At 54.9% G+C, this 19,796-nt stretch overlaps 2 protein-coding genes across 7 annotated transcripts in view; one reads left to right on the forward strand and one right to left on the reverse strand.

The window, feature by feature from the left end:
• PNMA6E (PNMA family member 6E) lies at positions 1-18,434 on the reverse strand. 4 transcript variants are annotated; one of them, XM_054677178.2, is made up of 3 exons: positions 5,554-6,158; positions 2,509-3,231; positions 1-2,454 (listed from the first exon to the last, which is right to left on the reverse strand). In XM_054677178.2, exons 2-3 carry the CDS (start codon positions 3,158-3,160, stop codon positions 1,271-1,273), a joined length of 1,836 nt encoding a protein of 611 aa, XP_054533153.1. In that variant the 5' UTR covers positions 3,161-3,231; positions 5,554-6,158; the 3' UTR covers positions 1-1,270. The 4 variants fall into 4 exon arrangements, with proteins under 4 accessions (XP_054533153.1, XP_063660751.1, XP_024208842.1 ...); XM_063804681.1 differs by having other exon boundaries at positions 5-2,442; positions 2,497-3,231; XM_024353074.3 differs by lacking the exon at positions 5,554-6,158 and adding an exon at positions 17,908-18,434 and having other exon boundaries at positions 12-3,231.
• ZFP92 (ZFP92 zinc finger protein) overlaps positions 15,680-19,796 on the forward strand; it is a 14,853-nt gene continuing 10,736 nt past the window's right edge. Inside the window, exons 1-2 of one of the 3 annotated variants that reach the window (XM_016944494.4) lie at positions 15,680-16,006; positions 16,295-16,343. The gene's annotated coding sequence lies outside the window, so the exon portion shown is untranslated. The remainder of the gene's footprint in view (positions 16,007-16,294; positions 16,344-19,796) is intronic. The other 2 variants (XM_054677179.2, XM_063804682.1) reach the window with 2 other exon arrangements.

The raw sequence follows: 19,796 nt of genomic DNA on the forward strand, positions 1-19,796 counted from the left end.
GGCTGGAACATGGAATGAAATTTATTGAAGAGAAACATATACTGAAACTATTGAAGAGAAGGAAACCACAATACAGAGAGAAACTGTAAACAGCCACCACAGGCCACAGGTCCCGGGCCCCCTCCTCCTGGGGTTCCTGGCAAGGCGCGTCATCTGCTCCCCCTCCCGCTGCTGCCCCCGCTGCCACCTCCCTCCTTCCCGAGGGCCCCAGGGTCTGCCTTTTGCCAGGACAGTGGACTCTGGCAGTGTCCACTGGCTTCAGGGAGCCCCCTCCTCAGCCCATCCCTATGGCCTTCACAGGACAGTCACAGAACACTGGGAAAGACCAGGGAACACCCCACCAGGCTGAAGAAACTGAGTCACAAGTAACAACAGGGGTGAAACGCCAAAGCATAGTTCTTGTGGATCCTCACGCAGCCCCGCTGTGCCCCGGGTCCGGTTCTTCTTCCCGCAGTCAGGGTCACCATCGTGGTCACGGGGTGAGCGTCCGCCGTGCCCTGGTGCCTCCTTCCCGCCATCTCCTGGGACTGCGCTGGGGGTCTCCGGGGAGAAGCTGCTCAGAGAAGAACACACGCAGCTCCACGAGAACAAGCAGCCCCTGGCCTAGATCTACGCCAGGAAAGCAGAGGTGGTGCTCACGATGCAGGACAGCAGCAAGCAGAGCCTGGGCTCGCAGGAAGCTCACAGCACGTGCCCCAGGCCCAGATGTGGCCGCCTGCATGGGGGCACAGTACATGACTTTTCGCAGAAATGATGGCTAGCAGTGGGTGGGCGTCTGCTGGGCGCGTGGGTCACACAGGTGAGGGTGAGCTTCCCGGAACAGAGGGCAGCCTGCCCCGGAGATGGCAAGTGGGCTGACCCCTCTTGAGAGACCCAGGCAGCTGGCAACCTTGAGAGGGCCTCTTTCCCCCTGTCTCTCCCAACTCACGGCCTGGGTTAGGGGCAGACATCTTCAGGTGCCCCCACCCAGGCCACAGCTGCCCACTCAGGGCTCCCTCCAGGCCAGCCCCCCGTGGCGGCAGGGTTTGGGGCTGGGGCTGGGTGTGCTGGGTGCAAGGGAGCGGGGGGGCGCCTCTCCCCACCCCATTTTGTATCAAACGTGGTCATCTGGGTCACAGGGAAGGAATGGGGGTGGTGGCCAGAGCCCCTTGGGGGAGGTGGGGGGCCCTTACTCCTGAATGTGGGGTGAGGGACTGGCCCTGGCCTGGCCTCTGTCTGCCTCCAAGGCGCTGCTGCCTGAGAGGAGAGGAGACCCCGGGGCCCTAGGAGCCTATTTGCCCTGGGAGGACTTGGGCTGGCCCTCGTCCCCGGCCCCATCCTCATCCTCGTTTTCGGGCTCCTCCAAGATGGTCTGGAGCCCCTCCAGTGGGGGTTTCCTGGCTTCCTGGCCTCTCACCTGGATGAGGCCCTCTGGACCCCAGCTAAGACCTCTTGGGAACACCCAGACAGCACTGCTCATCCGGGCTGGGGAGGAGCCCCAGGGGACCTCTATGGGCCTTGCCTGACCTAGGCCTTCGGGGCCTGCAGGGGCACTTTCACCTTCCCCAGCGGCAGGGGCTCCCCTTGCAGCCTCTTTGGTGGCAGAAGCGGCCTTGGCAGCATCTTCTGCTCCAGGACCAGCCTCGCTGGCATTCCCCTGGGCTGGGGAGGCCTGGGCAGCAGCTGGGTCTTCACTCTCCACTGGGGCTGCTCCCCAGGCCACACCCTGCTGGCTCCTCGCTGGGAAGGCTGCCCATGCCTCCATCTCCCGGATGAGCCGGAGCAGCCCCAGGAAGCCAGGTGGCCTCTTCTCCAGCTGCATCCCTCTCAGGGTATCCTGGAGTGCCTCGCTGGGGCGGGCCCGAGACAGCACCTGCTGTAGTCGCAGGTAATTGGCCAAGGCTGGGCAGACGGCCCCCTTCTCCACAGCCCTCTGCAGCAGGCCTTCCAGGCGCACCACGAAGGCAAACAGCCCCTCCTGGGGCCCCTGCGTACAGGTCAGGAACTTCAGCCTCGAAGTCATTCGAGTGTCCTGGTTCCTAAATACCTGCCCCAGCGCCGCCAGGCAGTCCAGCGCGGACAAGTTGGTATCTTCCTCCAGGAGGCCGCTCACGACTTCCAGGGCCGGGCCGCCCAAGCTCTCCAGCAGCCACCTCTTCTTCTCCCTTTCCGACGCGTGGCACCACAGCTGCAGCATATCCTTGGCCTGCTCCACCCAGCTCTCAAAGGACTCTTCCTCGCAGCCTGGCTGCTCCCTCCCGGAAAAGGGTCTCAATTCCCGGTAGGCCCTGTTTTCCAGCACAGCCTGTAGGGTGCAGCGCCAAGGCTGGACCCAGGCTTTTGTTCCATTTGTCCCTCCTGCTTCACCCGCAGCTCCTGCCTCACCTGCAGCTCCTGCCTCACCCACAGCTCCTGCCTCACCTGCTGCTCCTGCCTCACCTGCTGCTCTTCCCTCACCTGCGCCTCCTGCCTCACCTGCGCCTCCTGCCTCACCTGCTGCTCCTGCCTCACCTACACCTCCTGCCTCACCTGCGCCTCCTGCCTCACCTGCTGCTCCTGCCTCACCTACACCTCCTGCCTCACCTGCGCCTCCTGCCTCACCTGCTGCTCCTCCCTCACCTGCTGCTCCTGCCTCACCTGCGCCTCCTGCCTCAGCTGCTGCTCCTGCCTCACCTACACCTCCTGCCTCACCTGCGCCTCCTGCCTCACCTGCTGCTCCTGCCTCACCTGTTGCTCCTGCCTCACCTGTTGCTCCTGCCTCACCTGCTGCTCCTGCCTCACCTACACCTCCTGCCTCACCTGTGCCTCCTCCCTCACCTGCAGCTTTTGCTACTGCTTGACCCTGGGGCTGTGCAGGAAAACTGGGCATATCCTGAAACTCAATAACAGGTACTTGGGGCAGGAAGATCACTTTCCAGGGCCCCCCATTGCCTGGTATTTGATGGGGAATCAAGCTTCGGTTTAAATACTCAGCGAACTCCACCAAGGCTGCCTTGGCCCCGAGCTCCTTTCTGAAGTGCTTGGTGAGTACTCGGTACCTGCCCAGGGGCGACAGGGCAGCCCGCACGGCCTCCTGGAACTCATGTTCCTTGCAGTCATCAGGGATACCCAGGATGAGCAGGGAGCGCTCTGCGTTCGCACCCATCCACCTGCACCAGTCCCGAAGCATCGCCAGAGCCATCGCAGAGGACTTGAGGGAGGGAGCCTGATCAGACAGGAAGGTGTGCTGACTGTTGCAGTCTCTGACACAGCCTGTGAGTGCAAAGAGAGAAGCTTGTTTGTGCCAAACACTCACTCCCACCACTCATCTGCCCCTACGTGTGTGGGGGTGAGGGGGCAGGGCTGGAGTTCCTCTGCCTCCTTGTTTTGTCGCTTTGATTTTAGTGAAATTTTGATGGCAAAATTAAATTTATTTGCAAGATACAGGGCTAGTCACATTTTCTATGTTACTTGGTGCCATTTGTAGTAAGTTACTTTTTTTCCCCCCACAAAGGAATTGGGAAGCTTATCTCAGTTTTCAAAACTTTTGATAAAAACTTGTTCACAATATTCCCTCTTTATCTTTTTAATGTCTATATGATCTGTAGTAATATCCTGTCCTTTATTCCTGATATTGATTAGTGTTCATTCTCTCTTGTGTGTTGTGTGTGTGTGTGTGTGTTGTTTTTTGTTTGTTTGTTTGTTTGTTTTTTGAGACAGGGTCTCACTCTGTCACCCAGGCTGGAGTGCAGCAGCTCGATCTCGGCTCAGTGCAGCCTCGACCCCCTGAGCTCAAGCGATCCTCCCACCTCAGCCTCCTGAGTAGCTGGGACTACCGGCACATGCTAACACACGTGGTTAATTTTTTTGTACTTTTTGTAGAGAAGGTGGTCTCACTATGTCGCCTAGGCTGGCCTTGAACTCCTGGGCTCAGGCAATCCTCCCGCCTCAGCCTCTCAAAGTGCTGGGATTACAGGCATAAACCACTGTGCCTAGCCCCCTCTCATCTTAATTAGTCTTGCTAGGGTTCATTAATTTTGGTACTCTTTAAAAAGCCTAATATCGGGGTTTACTGATTGTCCTTTTTATCTCTGTTATTTCTTTATTTGACTCATTCTGTGTTTACTTTTGCTCTTTTTCGAGCTTCTTTAAATGGACTGTTCGGCCATTGATTTTATGTTTTTTTTTTTTTCTGTTATGAGCACTGAAAGCAAGAAATTTTCCTCTGACCACTTCCTTCCTTCCAAATGGCTAGTAATTTGGGTAAGTTGAATGTTTTGTGCAGTTTGAAATATCTTGTAAGTTCCTTGGTGATTTCATCTTTGACCCATGGATTTCAAAATATCTAGACATATGTTATTGTTATTAATTTCAAATAAAATTCCACTGTGATCAGAGAACTTATGAAAACGTGCGATCCTTTTCAGTTTCTGAAGATTTTTAAATGGCTCGACATATGGTCTATCTAAGTGAATGTACAATTTGCCCTTGTCATGAATCCGTATTTTCTACAGAGGCCAAGGTCTGCCCCCTCCAACCACTGCAACTCCTGTCGCCATTCCCCACGAAGAGGCGACCTGAAGCCTTTCCAATTCCACCTGTAGGGGGCCAGGCTCCTCACGGCACTGCCACGCCGACAGCCTCCAGGGGGCGCTCACCGTCGCCTGTACCACTGGCCGCCAGGCAGCCTCCGGCTCCGCACCCCGTGCACCCTTAGGCATTGGCCCTCCTTCCAGCCCATCCCCCACCGCACACCGGGGACAGTCCCTTCCTGCCCCCAACGTGCCCTTCCACACTGGTCGCCCCCTACGCCCAGCTGGCAGCACTCCAGTCTAGCCCCGGGCAGCAGGGCGTCCCACGTGCTTAGACATGAGCCTCCCTCTGTGGCCTCCCCACAGCCAGGGGCCCGACAATCCCGCCCTCCACCCCCAAGTCAGGAGCCCCCATAGCCCACAGAGGCAGGGCACCCTCCGCTCTGGTCGGCCCTCCACCGGGCTTAGGAATCACCTCTGCCCTCACCCACCCAGCCCTAGGACCTGACCACGGCACCCGCCAGGGGCCGTCCCCTCTCGCGCCTCAGACCCAGGCTGGGCCGCCCTCCGTCCCGCCCCACGCTTGGAGCCCGCCAGCCTGCTCTCCCACGTGGCGCTCCGCAGCCCCCTTGCCCTCCCACGCCAGGGAGCCCCCTCCCGACCCCCAGCCCCACAGCCGGAAGCCCTCGACACCCCCTCATCCCAGCACTGGGCGAGTCACCCTCCCTCTTGCCTCCTCTACCCCGCGTGCTTGGCGACCCTCTCCGCCCAGGGACCCAGGGGTCCTCCTCTGGCCACCCTGCACTGAGGAACCCCTCCCCTCAGCCCTCCTTCCAACTGCCCTCCCGAGGGGGCCTTCCTTGGCGGGAAGCCCACCGTGACAGCCATGCCGCACCTAAACCGGGCCAGGTGGGACCGCCGCCCCCCAGCTCTGCAGCCGGCTCCTCACGGCCTGCCACACCGCCTGCCCCCCCCACACCCCGGGAACCTCCTGGGCCGCCATCCTGAGCTCCGGCAACACCTCCCGGGCCTGGGTCCTGGCAAACCCCCACGGTCTACTCACTTTCTCAAACTCTGGGCAATTCCGGGTCTCTCAGTGGGAAGTCAGATATCTGGGTCTCTCCGAAGGGTCTGAAGAGATCACCTCAGCTCCGCAGCGTGGAAGCGTGTGGCTCTCTGAGGCACTTGGCGCCAACAGTCACCCGGGCTCCCAGAAACCCCTGGTCCTCCCGGAAGCCACAGGGAGTTCCGAAAGAAAGTTCCAGACTGGTGTCGCTATGCAAGGCAAATGATTGGATAGGGAGAGCACAAGAGAGGAGCACGTGGGAATGCACTGTTGTTACCATGACGACTACACGTGAATCAAAAGGTGGAAAGGCTCGAAGCCCAGAAGCGGCAGGCACACCGATTGACCCTCCGCCAATGGAAAGGCCTGCCCACGAGGATCGGTGGAGTACATTTGCAAAGCGAAAGTTCATTGCGGTAAATCGGTCCAATTTTTTCCACTGTTTGCTTTCCAATGTGCTTGATAATGTCATAAAGAGATCCTATGTTTTGTTTTGTTTTGTTTTTTGTTTATTTGGTTTTTGTTTTGTTTTGTTTTTGTTTTTGTTTTTTTAGACTGAGTCTTGCTCTGTCGCCAGGCTGGATTTTTTTTTTTTTTTTTTTTTTTTTTTGAGACTCGCTCTGTTGCCAGGCTGCAGTGGCGCAATTTCGGCTCACTGCAACCTCCGCCTCCCGGGTACAAGCGATTCTCCTGCCTCAGCCTCCCGAGTAGCTGGGACTACAGGTGCGCACTACCACACCCAGCTAATTTTGGTATTTTTAGTAGAGACGGGGTTTCACCATGTTGACCAGGATGGTCTCCATCTCTTGACCTTGTGATCCGCCCGCCTCGGCCTCCCAAAGTGCTGGGATTACATGCCCTATGTTTTTATTGATCCCTTTTCTAGCAGTAACAATGACTGGGGCAGGAGTGTTAAAATCTCCAATTATAATTGTGAAGATGCCGATTTCTGTCTTTATTCTGTCAACTTTTGTTTTATGTATTTTGAAGCTCTGAAGCTCTGTTATTGGGTGCAAACATATGTATGAATTCGATGTGTTCCTGATTAATTGATCCTTGTATCATTACCTTTTATTTTACCTTTCCAGCAATAACATTTTGCATTGTTTTCTAGTGGTTGCTCTAGGGATTCCTATATATATCCTTTACTTTTCACTCTCTACTTACAGTTTACATTGTACCACATCACCTAAATTTAAGACCATTTTCATTATACAGATTACTGCCCCCTGCACCCCGTCCTTTATGCTATAGTTGTCATATATATATCTACATGTTATAAACCCTACAATACATTATTTATAATTTTACCTTAAACTGTCATGTGTATTATAAATAACTTATAAAGATAAAATAAATATTCCTTGATATTTACCCACATATTTTGTTATTCATTTCTACCCAAAGATCGAGATTTCCTTCTTTTCCTTAAGATCGAAAGTCTTTCTGTAGCATTTATTTTAATGCAAGTCAGTTGATGAATTCTCTTAGCTTTCATGTATCTCGAAACATCCTTATTTCACCTTCATTCTTGAGGAGTATTTTCCCTGGATATAGATACAGAGTTCTGAGTTGAAAGGATTGTTTCTTCTCTCTCACCACTTTAAAGATCCTGTTCCATTCTCTCTTGGTTTCCATTACTTCTGATGAGAATTCAGTAGAACTTGTGAATGTTCTCCTCTTCTTCGAGTTGCATTTTACTGTTTTCACAATTCACTCATTACTCTTTGTTTTCGGTACTTTGACTGCAATGTGCCTACACGTGTTTTTTCTTTGTATTTATCTTCCTTGGAATTCACTGAGCTCCTTGAATCTGTAAATTATGTCTATCTCCAAATTTTGGAAATTTCAGTCATTATTTCTTCGAGTAGTTTTTCTTCCCCATGCTCTCCCTTCTCTCCTAGGAGTCCATATACACATTCATTAGACCTCTATATATTGTCCCACAGCTCACTGAGGCGCCCTTTTCATTTTTTCCTCTTGGTTTTTCAGAAAAGATTATTTCTATTTATCTGTAAGTTTGCAACTCACCTGTCATCTACAATGTTATTAAGATCATCCAGTGAAGATTTTACTTTCGATGTTGTTTTTCAGTTCAGAACTTATCCTTGGTTCTTTACTTACACTTACAACTTACACAGTCCTTGATTTATGACAGTTTGACTTATGATTTTTCAACTTTACACTGGCTTTACTGGGACATCACCCCAACCTAAGTCAAGGAGCATCTGGGTTTATCGGGACATTAAATGCATTTTCAAATTACCATATTTTTGACTTACTACTGGTTTGTCAGGACTTAACCACAGTACGTCAAGGAACATCTATAGTTTCTATTTCTCTTCTGAAATTTCCTATTTGAAAAAATTCATAATCAGTGAGCAGTGAGATGGGTTTAAAAAAAATGTTAGGTGGCTGGGCATGGTGGCTCACACCTGTAATCCCAGCACTTTGGGAGGCTGAAGTGAGCAGATTGCTTGAGGTCAGGAGTTTGAAATCAGCCTGGGCAACATGGAGAAACCCCATCTCTACAAAAAAATACAAAAATTAGCTGGATGTGGTGGCACATGCCTGTAATCCCAGCTACCTGGGAGGCTGAGATGGGAGGATTGCTTGAGCCTGGGAGGTGGAGGTTGCAGTGAGCCATGATCACACCACTGCACTCCAGCCTGAGTAACAGAGCAAAACTCTGCCTCAAAATAAATAAATTAATAAAGTATTAGAAGCATGCTTCTTTTTTTTTTTTTTTTACACAGTGTCACTCTGTTGCCTAGGCTGGAGTGCAATGGTGTGATTATGGCTCATTGCAACCTCCACCTCCCAGGCTCAAGCAATCCTCCCACCTCAGCCTCCCAAGTAGCTGGGACTACAGGTGCATGTCACAATGCCCAGCTAAATTTTTTGTATGTTTTGTAGAGACAGAGTTTCACCATATTGCCCAGGCTGGCCTCAAACTCCTAGGCTCAAGCAATCCACCCACCTCAGCCTCCCAAAGTGCTGGGATTACAGGCAGAAGTGTGCTTTATCTCCTTAAGAATATATATTTTTTTAATATTGTGAATTACTAGGGTCATCTCAGGGGTTGGATTCTCTTGAATGCTTTTTTCCTTGAGTATCAGGACAATTCTTGTTTCTTGTAGTAATCTAGCATTATATCCTAGACACTGTCCATAATGAGTTCTAGTAGCTTTGGCTTCTTGGTTTCTGTTATATTTCTCCGAAGATGAGTCATTGTTTGTTATTGTTGTTGTGGTGGTGGTGGTGGTGGTTTGTTGTCCTAGTAGACAACCAAACTAGCTAAACTCACACTAAGTCTCCCCTGTATTGGGTATCAACTGCAATCTCCAGACTCCATTTCCACGGTATTGGGCATCAGCTGAAACCTCTGCTCAGTTCTTTTCTTGGACTCTGCCTTGTGTATTAATAGCCCTGGGGTCAGCCAGAGATTTGGGCCAAGTGTACAGGCCAAATACGGGGCTCCTCCACATGGTGCTTCTCTGCTCCCAGGTGATACCCCTCATGCTTTCCCTCTCCCGTGGCCATCCCAAAGTCTACTCTCTGAGTCTTTGAGTTTTGGTCACCCAGCACGGTGTCCTCTGTGGCCCATGCTCACATGTAAAAAACTCACCTAGTGCCGGTCTCTTCTTCGAGGTGTTAACCCCCTATGGTTTCTGCCTCTACTGCTTAGTCCCTCATGCCATCAGAAGGTTTTGTTGTTAGTATTTCATCCTGGTTTCATAGATGTCATCTGTGAGAGGGTTGGTCTGATAGGAGTGACTCCACCATTGCCGAAGGCAGAACCTGACTTAAGTTTTAACAAGATCCCTGGGGCCAACACTATGGCAAGTTTTAACAAGATGCCCCGGATGACAGTTTCGCTGTCGCCTTGTGAGTGACCCTAAGCCGGAACCTCCCAGCTAAGCCACCAGGAGTAATTTGTTATGTAATGATAGATAACTAAGGCTCTAACCCCCACTTTGCTTCAAGTGTTGTCGCCTCTCCAACCCATCCTCTCATTCATGGGACCTGATGCAGTTATCATAGGTGACTAAAAAGAGAATTTGAAGAATATGTCCACAAACTCTGTGATACTCCCCTTTCAAGAGGTGTAGCTGGATCCCTCTCCCTTTGAGTGGAGTCTAGACTTAGTAACAAAGAGTTCAGCAGAATCTGTGGGCTGTAACTGGCAAGCGTGGCTTCTCAGAGAAGGCAGCGTGTGTCTTGGGTGCTCTCTCTTACCTTCTTGCACTTGTTTCCCCTTTCTCCTTTCCTCCCCCGCCCTTTCCTCCCTCCCTCTCCCTTTCCCCACCCTTCACTCTGTCTCCCCACACACACATAGATCCCCCTGCCTCTCTCACTCTCTCTCTCTCCCTCACCCCCCAAAATAGATCACTGTTTTGCAGGAAGCCCTGCTATGAGCAGCCCTATGGAGAGGCCCACGTGCTGAGGAACTGAGCTACTTGCCAACAGCCACATAGCCACGTGAGTAAGCCTGGAAGTGGATCCCTCAGCCCCAATTAAGTCTCAGAGGCTGCTGCCCTGGATGAAAGTTTCACTGTTGCCTCATGAGTGACCCTAACCCAGAACCCCTCAGCTAAGCCATTGGGAGTAATTTGTTATGTAACAATAGATAACTAATACTCTAATATCCCCTTAATGCCCAGCAGTCTACAGTGGCCGGTGAGATTTCCTCCAAGCCTACTCTTCTGAGCAGCATTGTCTTAGTAAATGGCACCAAAAGTCACCCAGGGAGGCATTGCCTGGTGGGCCATCAATCCCGCAAGTAATATGAAGCCTCTAAATATTCATAACCGTGAACAGACACCAATCTTAGAGGAAAGATGAAGTAAGAAGAGTCAAAAAAGGACTCTGCAGAGAGCTGCTCAAGTTCTGAGAAGCAAACCAAGGGCCAGTGGCATCCTGAGCCCGGGGAGGGGAGCATTTAAAGCAGCGGGAGATTCGACGGCATCGGCGGAGAGCTAGTCCCTCAGGGTTCTCAGTCGCACATAACAGGAACAGACTGGCTGATGGAAGCCCAGGGAAAACCAGCTAGAGGGTATCCCACAGGCGTACCTCGGGCCTCACACTCAGTGGGTAGTGGGTGTATCTGATTGGTAGAGCCTGGGTTAGGTGCCCATGCCATAGCTACAAGGGAAGCTGGGAAAGCCCAGACATTTTCCACTCCTCTTTTGGGAGGGAAGCTCCCCATCAGGTGAGAGAATTGCATGTGCAAAGGTCCTGGAGCTGGAAGGGACATGGAGAGTACTGGGCTGAAAGGTCGGTGTGACTGCAGGGTTGGGGATGCCACGCACCAATGCTGCGGAGGCCAGACAGTGCAGGCCTCATGGACCTCAGAGGGGTTTCATCTTCATCCTGAAAAAGCTGAGAACTCACTGACAGATGTGAAGCCAGTGCTGCACATGCACGCACAGACATGTATTTGTGTGAGTGACACGAACTCATTGCATTCTAAAGAGTTATCTCTGGTTTCTTTGTGGAGAAATTATTTGGGGAGCAGAGTGGATGCAGTAAGACTAGCTAAGGGTGGCTGGAGTTGTCCTGTGAGAGATAACTAGCCTAGATGACATCAAGGACAGTGTCATGGAGCAGATAGAGAGGGTCCGTTTAACAGACCTAAAACGTGCAGAGAACTAACCAGACACCGTGAATGATGGGAGGTGGAGGGTGGGCAAGGGATGTATCCCCACTTTCTGGCCTTTGACACAGGCGTGTTCCATTCACTGCAGCTGGGGACTTGGTAAGAGTGCTAGCCCTGGCACGAGATCACAAGCTCAGTTTTGGATGTGTGCATTGGCGCATCCAAGTGCAAATACCAAAAAAGCAGGTGCATCCAGGTGGGGACATGCCAGGCACTGAGGCTGGGGAGGCCAGCCAAGAGGCCAGGCACAGCCACGCTCCAGCTCAGCCTCCGGGCCAGTAGATGGCTAAGCCTTCTCCTCTGCCAGGAAGTCTTGGCAAGGCTGGGTGACTCTTCAGCTCCTTACCCTTGGTGACCCTCCTGGCTTTGGTCCCTATCACCTGAAGGAATGTCTGGAGACTAGACACTGCTGGCTGCCCTCCCAGCAGCCATTCCCCCTCTTTTTTCCTCAGTGGACTCCTGCTTGTTTTAGAGTCGGGGTCTCGCTCTGCTGCCCAGGCTGGAGTGCAGTGGGGCCATAATAGCTCACTGCAGCCTCAAACTCCTGGGTTCCAGTGATCCTCCCACTTCAGCTTCCCAAGTAGCTTGGACTACAGGTGCATGCCACTGTGCCCAGCCAAAACTTTTTTATGTTTTGTAGAGATGGGGTCTCACCGTGTTGCCCAGGCTGATCTCAAACTCCTGATCTCAAGCAGTCCTCCTGCCTCAGCCTCCCAAAGTGGTGAGATTACAGGCATGAGCCACCATGCCCGGCTAGAAGCCCCTTTTTGTTCCAGCCTCCGTCCCTCCCCCACGTGGCTCAGGGCATGGTGACTCCCATCCCCAAATCCACAGGTGGCTCCTGATTGGTTCAAATGCAGCTGCACATGTGTTCCTGGGGCAACTGTTAGTGATCCGAGCAGTCCATGGCCCAAATGGCCCAGTCAGACCAAAGGGAAGTTTTCAGATTTTATCCACAGAGGAGGGGCCTCTCTTTCCTTGAGCAGGAACAAGGAAGCACGTGATCCCAGCGGACACTGACAGACATTCTCTAGCACACAGGCAGCAGCCTGAAGCCAGAGCCAAGACTTGAGGTTGGAAAGAGGCTGGGGCCTGGGTGACAGCTCAGGACAGTGAAGCCACTAGAGGGGGCACCATAAGGATAGCTGTGGCCACACTGGGAGGGATAGTTGAGAAACAGTTGTGATCAGACTGGGAGTGTCAGTGAAGGGAGAGGGAGGCCGTCCTGGGAGGGACAGTGAGAACGGCAGTGGCCACACTGAAGAGGATCAGCAGAGGGCCACTGGTGGCTCCCCTCTGGGACATTCAGGAACCGGAGCCACAGCTGCAGCCATGAGAGAAGCTGCCACTCAGGCAGTGGACGGCCACCTCCTGGGGCAGCTGCCCAGCTGAGCTTCAGGCCGTCAGGCTTCTGAAGGCCAAGACGGCCTGCCCTGAGGCCTGGGCATTGCTCCCTCCTGGCACCCAGGCCTGACACTATTGCCCCTACCGGCCTCACCCTGAGGGTCCCATCAATCCTCAGGGGTCGCAGGGTTGGACAAACTGGCCCACATGACACAAGGCATTCTCCATGCCATGAGCCACGCAGTACTCCGACCCTTCTGCAGGGTCAAGGAGCAACCTGCGTGACCTGAGGCATTGCCGCGTGCATTCCATCCCCTGCTTTCCCCAGAGCCACTGTCTCCTGGGACTGCAGCCTGGGGACATCCCCTCCTCCACTCACTGGCTGCACCCCATCTACAGCACTTTTCTGGCAGGGGGGTGGAGACAGGAGTTGCAAAAACAGCTCATCCAGTCCAGACACACATCCTGTCCCCACAGGAGCTCACAGTCGCCATCACCCTCAGTGGATATCTGAGGCTGGCAGCATATTCCCAAGGCTCTGCATGCAGCCCAAGACCACCTCCCTCCAAGGGCACTCCAGCAGAGCAGTCAGCCACAGCCCAGCTGACCCCTGGGAGAGGTGCCGCCCTGACCCCTGCCCTGCTGTGAAGGTGGCTTACAGCCCCCTTTGGCCTGGCCTTCCCCAACTTTCTCACTCACTTCCCACAGACAGCTTGACGTCACCCTGGACCTCCCTGCTGGGCCCCTGGGCACCTGCTGTGGCTTGGGAGACCGGCTGCCAACCTGCCCCCAGGAGGGGGCTGCCTGTGACCTGGCGGGTGCCCACGGCACAGTGGGCAGCACCACAGCTGTGGGAAAGCGCCCACTCCTCTGTCCCCCGGCTACCTCACCTGCCCGTCCTGGGCCAGCCTAGGGCAAGGGGAGAACGGGAGACCAGAGCTGGGGAGCAGCCAGGCCAGCCGGACTGTGAGAGGGCTAGGTGTGGTGGGAACCCAGGGAGGAAAGGGGACCTCCCCACTTCCAGACCCCAACTCTTCCTCCCCAGGTTCTGAATCCGGGTTTGCTGCCCGGGAGGCCCTGCCCCTGCCTAAAGCAGAGATGGAGATACCTCTCTCAGGAGGCCCCAGGCCTCAGGGCCACAATAAGGGGAGTGGAGAGGAGGAGAGAGGGCCGTGTGAGGACCGCCGGCGGGGCCCGTGTGCCCTGTCATCCTCTCTAGGTTGGGCATGGGTTTGCAGTTCTTTACAGTAAAAAACTGAAAACATGCTGGAAGGGAGATTGATCTCCCGACAGGATCGTGGGCTTGTCAAGATCGTCTTCACTTGCTCTAGGCATTGTGCTCTTCAACTGACCGCGCTGCCGCCTCCACCACCAATGTGTCCACACACGCGGTGCCAACAATGGTGCACACGGTGGCCCCTGCTCCCCCATTTCTAGGCTTGTGTGGGACCCGCAGCCCAGTGCACATGGCCCTTTCTCTTGCAGTGGAAGTGGGGTGCACTCCCAGGGGCCCCCTTCCCCTGCCCGAGGCACACACTCCCCAGCCTCCATGCAGGTTGGCCGCTCACACTCTCTGGAAATGAGCCAAGGACAACAGGAGCTGCCTTCCCAAGGTCGCCCCAGTCCCCACCAGGTTACGGGACGATGCGGGTGCAAAGGTCCCCCCGCCCCCCGCCTCCATGGCCCAGGAGGACTCTGGGCTCAGCCTATTCCCTCGTGTCGGAGTGGCCTGGGCTGCCGCAGCAAATGACCACAAACCGCTTGGCTTCAGCCAACAGGAATTGACTCTCCCAGTTCTGGAGGCCGGAGTCCAGAATCGGGCGCTTCCTCCGGTGGCTCTAGGGGCGGATCCACCCACCTCTTCCAGCTTCTGGGGGCCCTGGGCACTCCCCACCTTCGCCTCCACATGGCCTTCTCTGTGTCTCTGTCTCCTGTCTCTTCTAAGGAAACTGTCCTTGGATTTGGGGCCCCCTGGATCATCTGGGTTGCTCTCATCTCCACATCCTCAATTTAATGACATCTGCAGACACCCTTTTTTTGCATATAAGGCCCTGTTCACAGGGCCTGGGTGTTAAGATATGGACATATCTTTCAGGGGGCACCAACCAGTCACCCCACAACATCTCAACAGCCCAGACCCCAGCCTGCCCAGCCAGAGCCCCGGTGAAGGGACAAGCTTGGGCACCAGGACACACAGCTGAGGGCCACCGGGAGCCTCCCTGCCTCTGTGCCAGGAAAGGGGCTCCGAAGCTCTCCCTGCACTGGGCCCCCTGGGGGCCCTGCTCCCTGCAACCGGAGGTTCCCTGAGCAGCGTCCTCGCCCTTCCCCTATGCCCCAGATGGACGGCTTTTGTTCTGGGAGCACAGGCTTGCCGAGGGCTCCTTGCTGCGGGCTAAGTGCTCCTGGCCAGGGCCCAGGGTCTCTGAAGAAAAGAAACCCCTGAACTCTGGCTCAAAGGCCAAGGAGGCTCCCGCCTCGTGCTCAGTTCCCAGTGGCCGGGGCTGGGATATGTGATGTGGCTGATTTTTCCCTGTTGCTTTTCTTTTACGGTCTTTTTCATACGCTTCACTATTTGTCAAAGGTCTCACAATTGTCATCAGAGCAATATCCCAACCAACCTTGGATTTCAATCCCTGCTCTACCACGTGGAGCATGACCCTTTGGAAAATGACAAACTCCAGGTGCGATCCCCTCCGGTAACCTGAGGGAAAGCCAGATGCACCCAGAGGGTCTTGGCTTCTTGCACTTCCCTGACCTCCTTTTCCCCCTCCTCGTGTCTCCACACCATGCTCCCTGAGTCACCTTTCACCTCTTCCCCGCTCTCTGATCCTTGCCATCCTGGGTCACTCCTTTACTGAGTGACCATGGCCGGGGTACTTGGTGCTAGCTGCCCTGCAGAGGTCCCGGGGACCCCAGGGAGATGAATAACTGAATGAATGGACGTAATAACGCCCAGGGGTCTAGCCCATGGGAGGTGTTCTGCCAACGCGGGTCCCTCCCGTCCCCTTCAGGAGCCGCGGTGCGCTGACCACTTCGACCCCAGCCTTCAGTGCAGCCCAGACAGAAAGCGGAAGTGCCTCGGGGCGCGTGGGGAGCCAGGCCAGACGCCCCTGTGGGGCGGGCGCGGGGCGGGCCGCCATCCCTCTGCGCCGCGCATGCTCCATGCCCCCCCCCCACAACGCGCCCCGTTCCCACGCTGCCGCCGCCCCGGCCCCGCCCGCTCCCGGCCCGCTCGTCGGCGCACCAGACTGAGACTCCCCTTCAGGACGCTCTTCGCGAGCGGTACCCAGAGGCGAAGTCGAGACAAGCCCAGGAGCCCCCACCCCCCGCCCGCGTTTCCTGGGGACGCGGCCTCGGAGGGCTTCTAGGAGGAGGCGGCGGCCTTGGCCTCGGGCCTGCCGGGAGCAGGAAGGGAGGCCGACTCCCTCGGCCGCCCTCCGAGCCCAGGTAAGAGGGCCGAGCTGGGCCGCAGGGGTGCGGGTAAGCGGGTAAGGGGCCCGTCTCGGCAGGGTGCAGGTGTCGAGGGGGACGAGGGAGCTGCGGCGGCGGCGACAAGCAGGGACTCCCTGGGAGGCGGGCTAGCACTGAGTGGCCGGACCAGCCCTCGGGGCCGCCGCCGGACCAGCCCTCGGGGCCGCCCCCGTACCAGGGGCGCCAGGGGAGAAGAGCCATCCAGGGCTGGGCGCTGGGAGCCGCGGCCCGTGTTTGTCAATTTCTCTCCTGATTGGTTTCCAGCCACCGGTCCCGAGGCTGGCTAAAGAGCATCCTGTCGCTGATCTGCCTGGTGAGTTTGGATTTTGCACCTCTGGGTGTGAGAGTGCTGGGCAGACTGGCATTGTGAGGTTGTGGCACTGCTGCCCAGGCACCGGCCCTGAGGGTCTCCAGATGGGGGCAGGATGCCCAAAATTGTGCTCCAGAGGGTATCAGGTGGGGGCTGGTGCCTCGCGGTGGTGCGGGATGTTGACCAGGTGACTGGCATGCCACCGAAAAGCATAAGCTTAGCCAAGCCAAGGAGGAAGCGAAGGGCCGATGGAAGTGGTGGGCAAGGGTGAGAGAAGGAGCCAGCTGAGCTGGGCAGAAAGCGGCACCCAGCGCTTCCCTACAGGGCTAGTTGTGACTGATTCAATCCCACAGATACCTCCTGAGCAAGCATTTGAGATCTGCCAGGGACACGGCGGTAGTAAGCCCTGCCCTGTTGTTCTCGTTCTAGTGGCTGAGCACAGACAATAAGCAGAAAATGTTTTCCATTAGTAATTACAGAGTCTGTTAAAAGGCAGTAAGAGCCGGGGAAGGGAGGTCTGGTTGCCAGTTTAGGTGGTGTGGTTAGAATAAGTCTCATTTCAAAGGCAACATTTCTACCAAAACTTGAAGGTGGTAAAAGAGCGAGGCATGTGGTTATGGTTTTGGAAGAGCATTCTAGGCACAAGGAATCCCCTGTACAAAGGCCCTGAGGCAGGGGTGGCCTGGCTCAAGGGAGCAAGAGTGTGGCAGGAGCAGAGGGAGGTGCAGAGGTGGGAGGAGGGTTGGGCAAGGTCAGGAAGGGTTGTGTGAGTTTACTCTGAGTGACACGGGCATCCCAGGGATAACTGTGAGCAGAGAAGGACAGGACCCGACCCGCCTCTTAGAAGGATCCCTCAGCGAGCAGCCTGGGTGGCCCCCTTTTGGCTAGGTTAGCCTCTGCCCCCAGAGGGCAAGGCCTGCCCAGCTGCAAGGAAGCTCCTCAGAGGACTTTTTCAGGCTAGGCTGCATGGAGGGCCCCGGTCGACCCATGCAGCACCCAGGCCGGGCCTTGGCTCTGGGTTTCTCCAGTTTCCTTCTCCAGCCGTTCTGCCAGGTGGGCAGCAGGTGACTAGGGCCTCAGGCCAAGGAAAGCTGATGGGGCTGAGAGAAGCAAGATCCCCCAGGACGGAAGAAACCCAACCAAAGTGGTGATGCCTGTCCCTTGTTGTGGATGAAAAAGCCCAAATTCCTGCTCCCACCGAGTGGGACTGCTGGATGCTTTTCTGATTGTTGTTTGTTTGTGTGGGTTCTTTTTTCTTTTTCTGGGAATATCTCCCCATCTAGTGGTCGTCTTAAGGCATCCTGCTAGAGCCAGCTCTCCCCTTGGTTGGCCAGGCTTCCTTGCCGGCAGTGACCCTGCTCTCATCCCCTTCCCAGCCCTCCCCGCGTGGAGCACCCTGCATACTCAGTTCCACCCACAGGCTAAGGTCCGCAAGCAGGGGTCCCGGGTCCGAGGCCCCTCACAGAGGTGGAGCAGCCCTGGAGGGGCCGGCAGTGGCACCGGTCACCCAGGTTGATGGGCCTTTCTGGCTCCTTACCTGAGGCGCCGAGGTCTGGTGGATTCTCACCTGTGTGCCCGATGCTGTGCCTCGGGGAAGCCTGGCTTCAGAGCCCAGGATTATCCTTCTGCTTGGCCTCTGCTCTGCTGGTCCCCAAAGGTCACAGGGTCTTGCTGGTCCAGCTGGAAGAAGCTGCTCTCTAGTTCCGCCAGGTGCCTTCCAGGTGCTTCTGTCCTCAGATGCACGGAGTAGTGCCCACCTGGGTGTTATTTGAGTTCTATGGGCACAGGGTTTGTCGTGTCTTTCTTTCCAGGAGTTGAAATTGTAGATGATTTTCGGGAACTAGCTCTCAAGGACAGGCACTGCTCTGGGTGACGGCTTGGTGTGGCCAGCACCTCCGCTGGGTCTTCCGATGCTGCACTTGAGTGCGGGTCTCCGTCTCTGGGCGGCCTCCCGCCGATGGGGTGTTCACTCAGGGGGTCACCACTCAACAGTGCTCTGCTCCCTTGGGGCTCAGACCTGCCTCAGTAATCTTGGGGTGGAGGGACTAGAGATAACTCCTCCCTCTTTCAACTTGTCCAAAATGGGTAGTGAACTTTCAGTACTGTTATGGTAGGGAAAAAAATGAGCTTATGCTGCTTTTCAAAACAATAATTTTATACTAGTCTGAAAGCACTGGCAAATTATCAGTAATACCTCCCCACGCACCTTTAGTTTTGCAGGGGTCCCAGTGACTGACAGTGTGTTATAATGAAATGAGGTGTGGCCTGCGGACATTAGAATGATTTTACCTACAGGAACATTTCTTTTCCCCCCTTTTTGATTGAGGTGAGATTCACACAACATAAAAAATAATTTTTTGAGACAGAGTCTAGCTTTGTCGCCCAGGCTGGAGTGCAGTGGTGCAATCACGGCTCGCTGCAACCTCAACCTTCCCAGTTCAAGCCATCACCCCACCTCAGCCTCCCAAGTATCTGGGACTACAGACACGCGCCACCACGCCCAGCTAATTTTATGTATTTTTTGTAGAGATGGGATCTCACTATGTTGGCCAGGCTGGTCTCCAACTCCTGAGCTCAAGTGATCCACCCACCTCGGCCTCCCAAAGTGCTGGGATTATAGGTGTGAGCCACCATGCCCGGCCAAATTAACCATTTTAAAGAGAACAATTCAGAGGCCATTTAGTACATTCACCATGTTGTGCAGTCACCACCTCTACCTGGCTCCAGAACATTCTCATCGCCCCATAAGGAAACCTCTAGACCCATTAGCACTCACTCCCCATCCCCCCACCCCCGGGCACCCACCAATCTGCCTTCTGACATGATGGATTTACCTGTTCTGGACAGACATGTTTTATGAGAGTTAAAGGTTCTTTGGATGACAGGACCCTGGGATAGACGAAAGGCACAGCTTTTTGTTCTGTATAGCTCTGAACGAGAGAAGGCTGCCAGGCAGGGCCACACAGAGGTTAGACCCGGGGACAGGGAAACAGCAGCTGGGGCCGGAAGGAGCCAGCAGAGGCGGGTGGCTAGGTTTCTCCAGCTTCCTTTGGATTGATTGAGTTGCATAAGTTTTCAGGCTCCAGGACATAGGGGCTGTCCCTACTTGTCTGGTGCCTGGCCCCAGAGTGTGGGGGCCCAATGAGGCAGGGGCCGTTGGAGTGTGTGTTTGGTGGCCCCAGAGAGAGGGAAATTGTAAGAAAAGTGGTGGGAGTGGGGACTTAGCAAACTGCCCTCGAAGGGCATAGAGATGAGAGGTTTTAGCCACTATTTCAAAACTAGGTCAAGACGGCTCTTGGGAAATGTGATGTTACATCACAAAATGGAATCATACAATATGTGACCTTTCAAGTCTGCATCTGGCTTCTTTCACTGAGCAGTGTCCTCAGGGTTCATCCACATGGTAGCATGTGTCAGAATTTCCTTTCTTTCTATGGCCAAATACTTTTCCATTGT

Source organism: Pan troglodytes, chromosome X (assembly GCF_028858775.2).
Source record: "Pan troglodytes isolate AG18354 chromosome X, NHGRI_mPanTro3-v2.0_pri, whole genome shotgun sequence".
Lineage (NCBI taxonomy): Eukaryota > Metazoa > Chordata > Mammalia > Primates > Hominidae > Pan > Pan troglodytes.

What these genes read in the sequence shown, in the direction of transcription:
- PNMA6E (XM_024353074.3), bottom strand. Translation starts at nt 3,160, where the DNA reads ATGGCTCTGGCGATGCTTCGGGACTGGTGCAGGTGGATGGGTGCGAAC.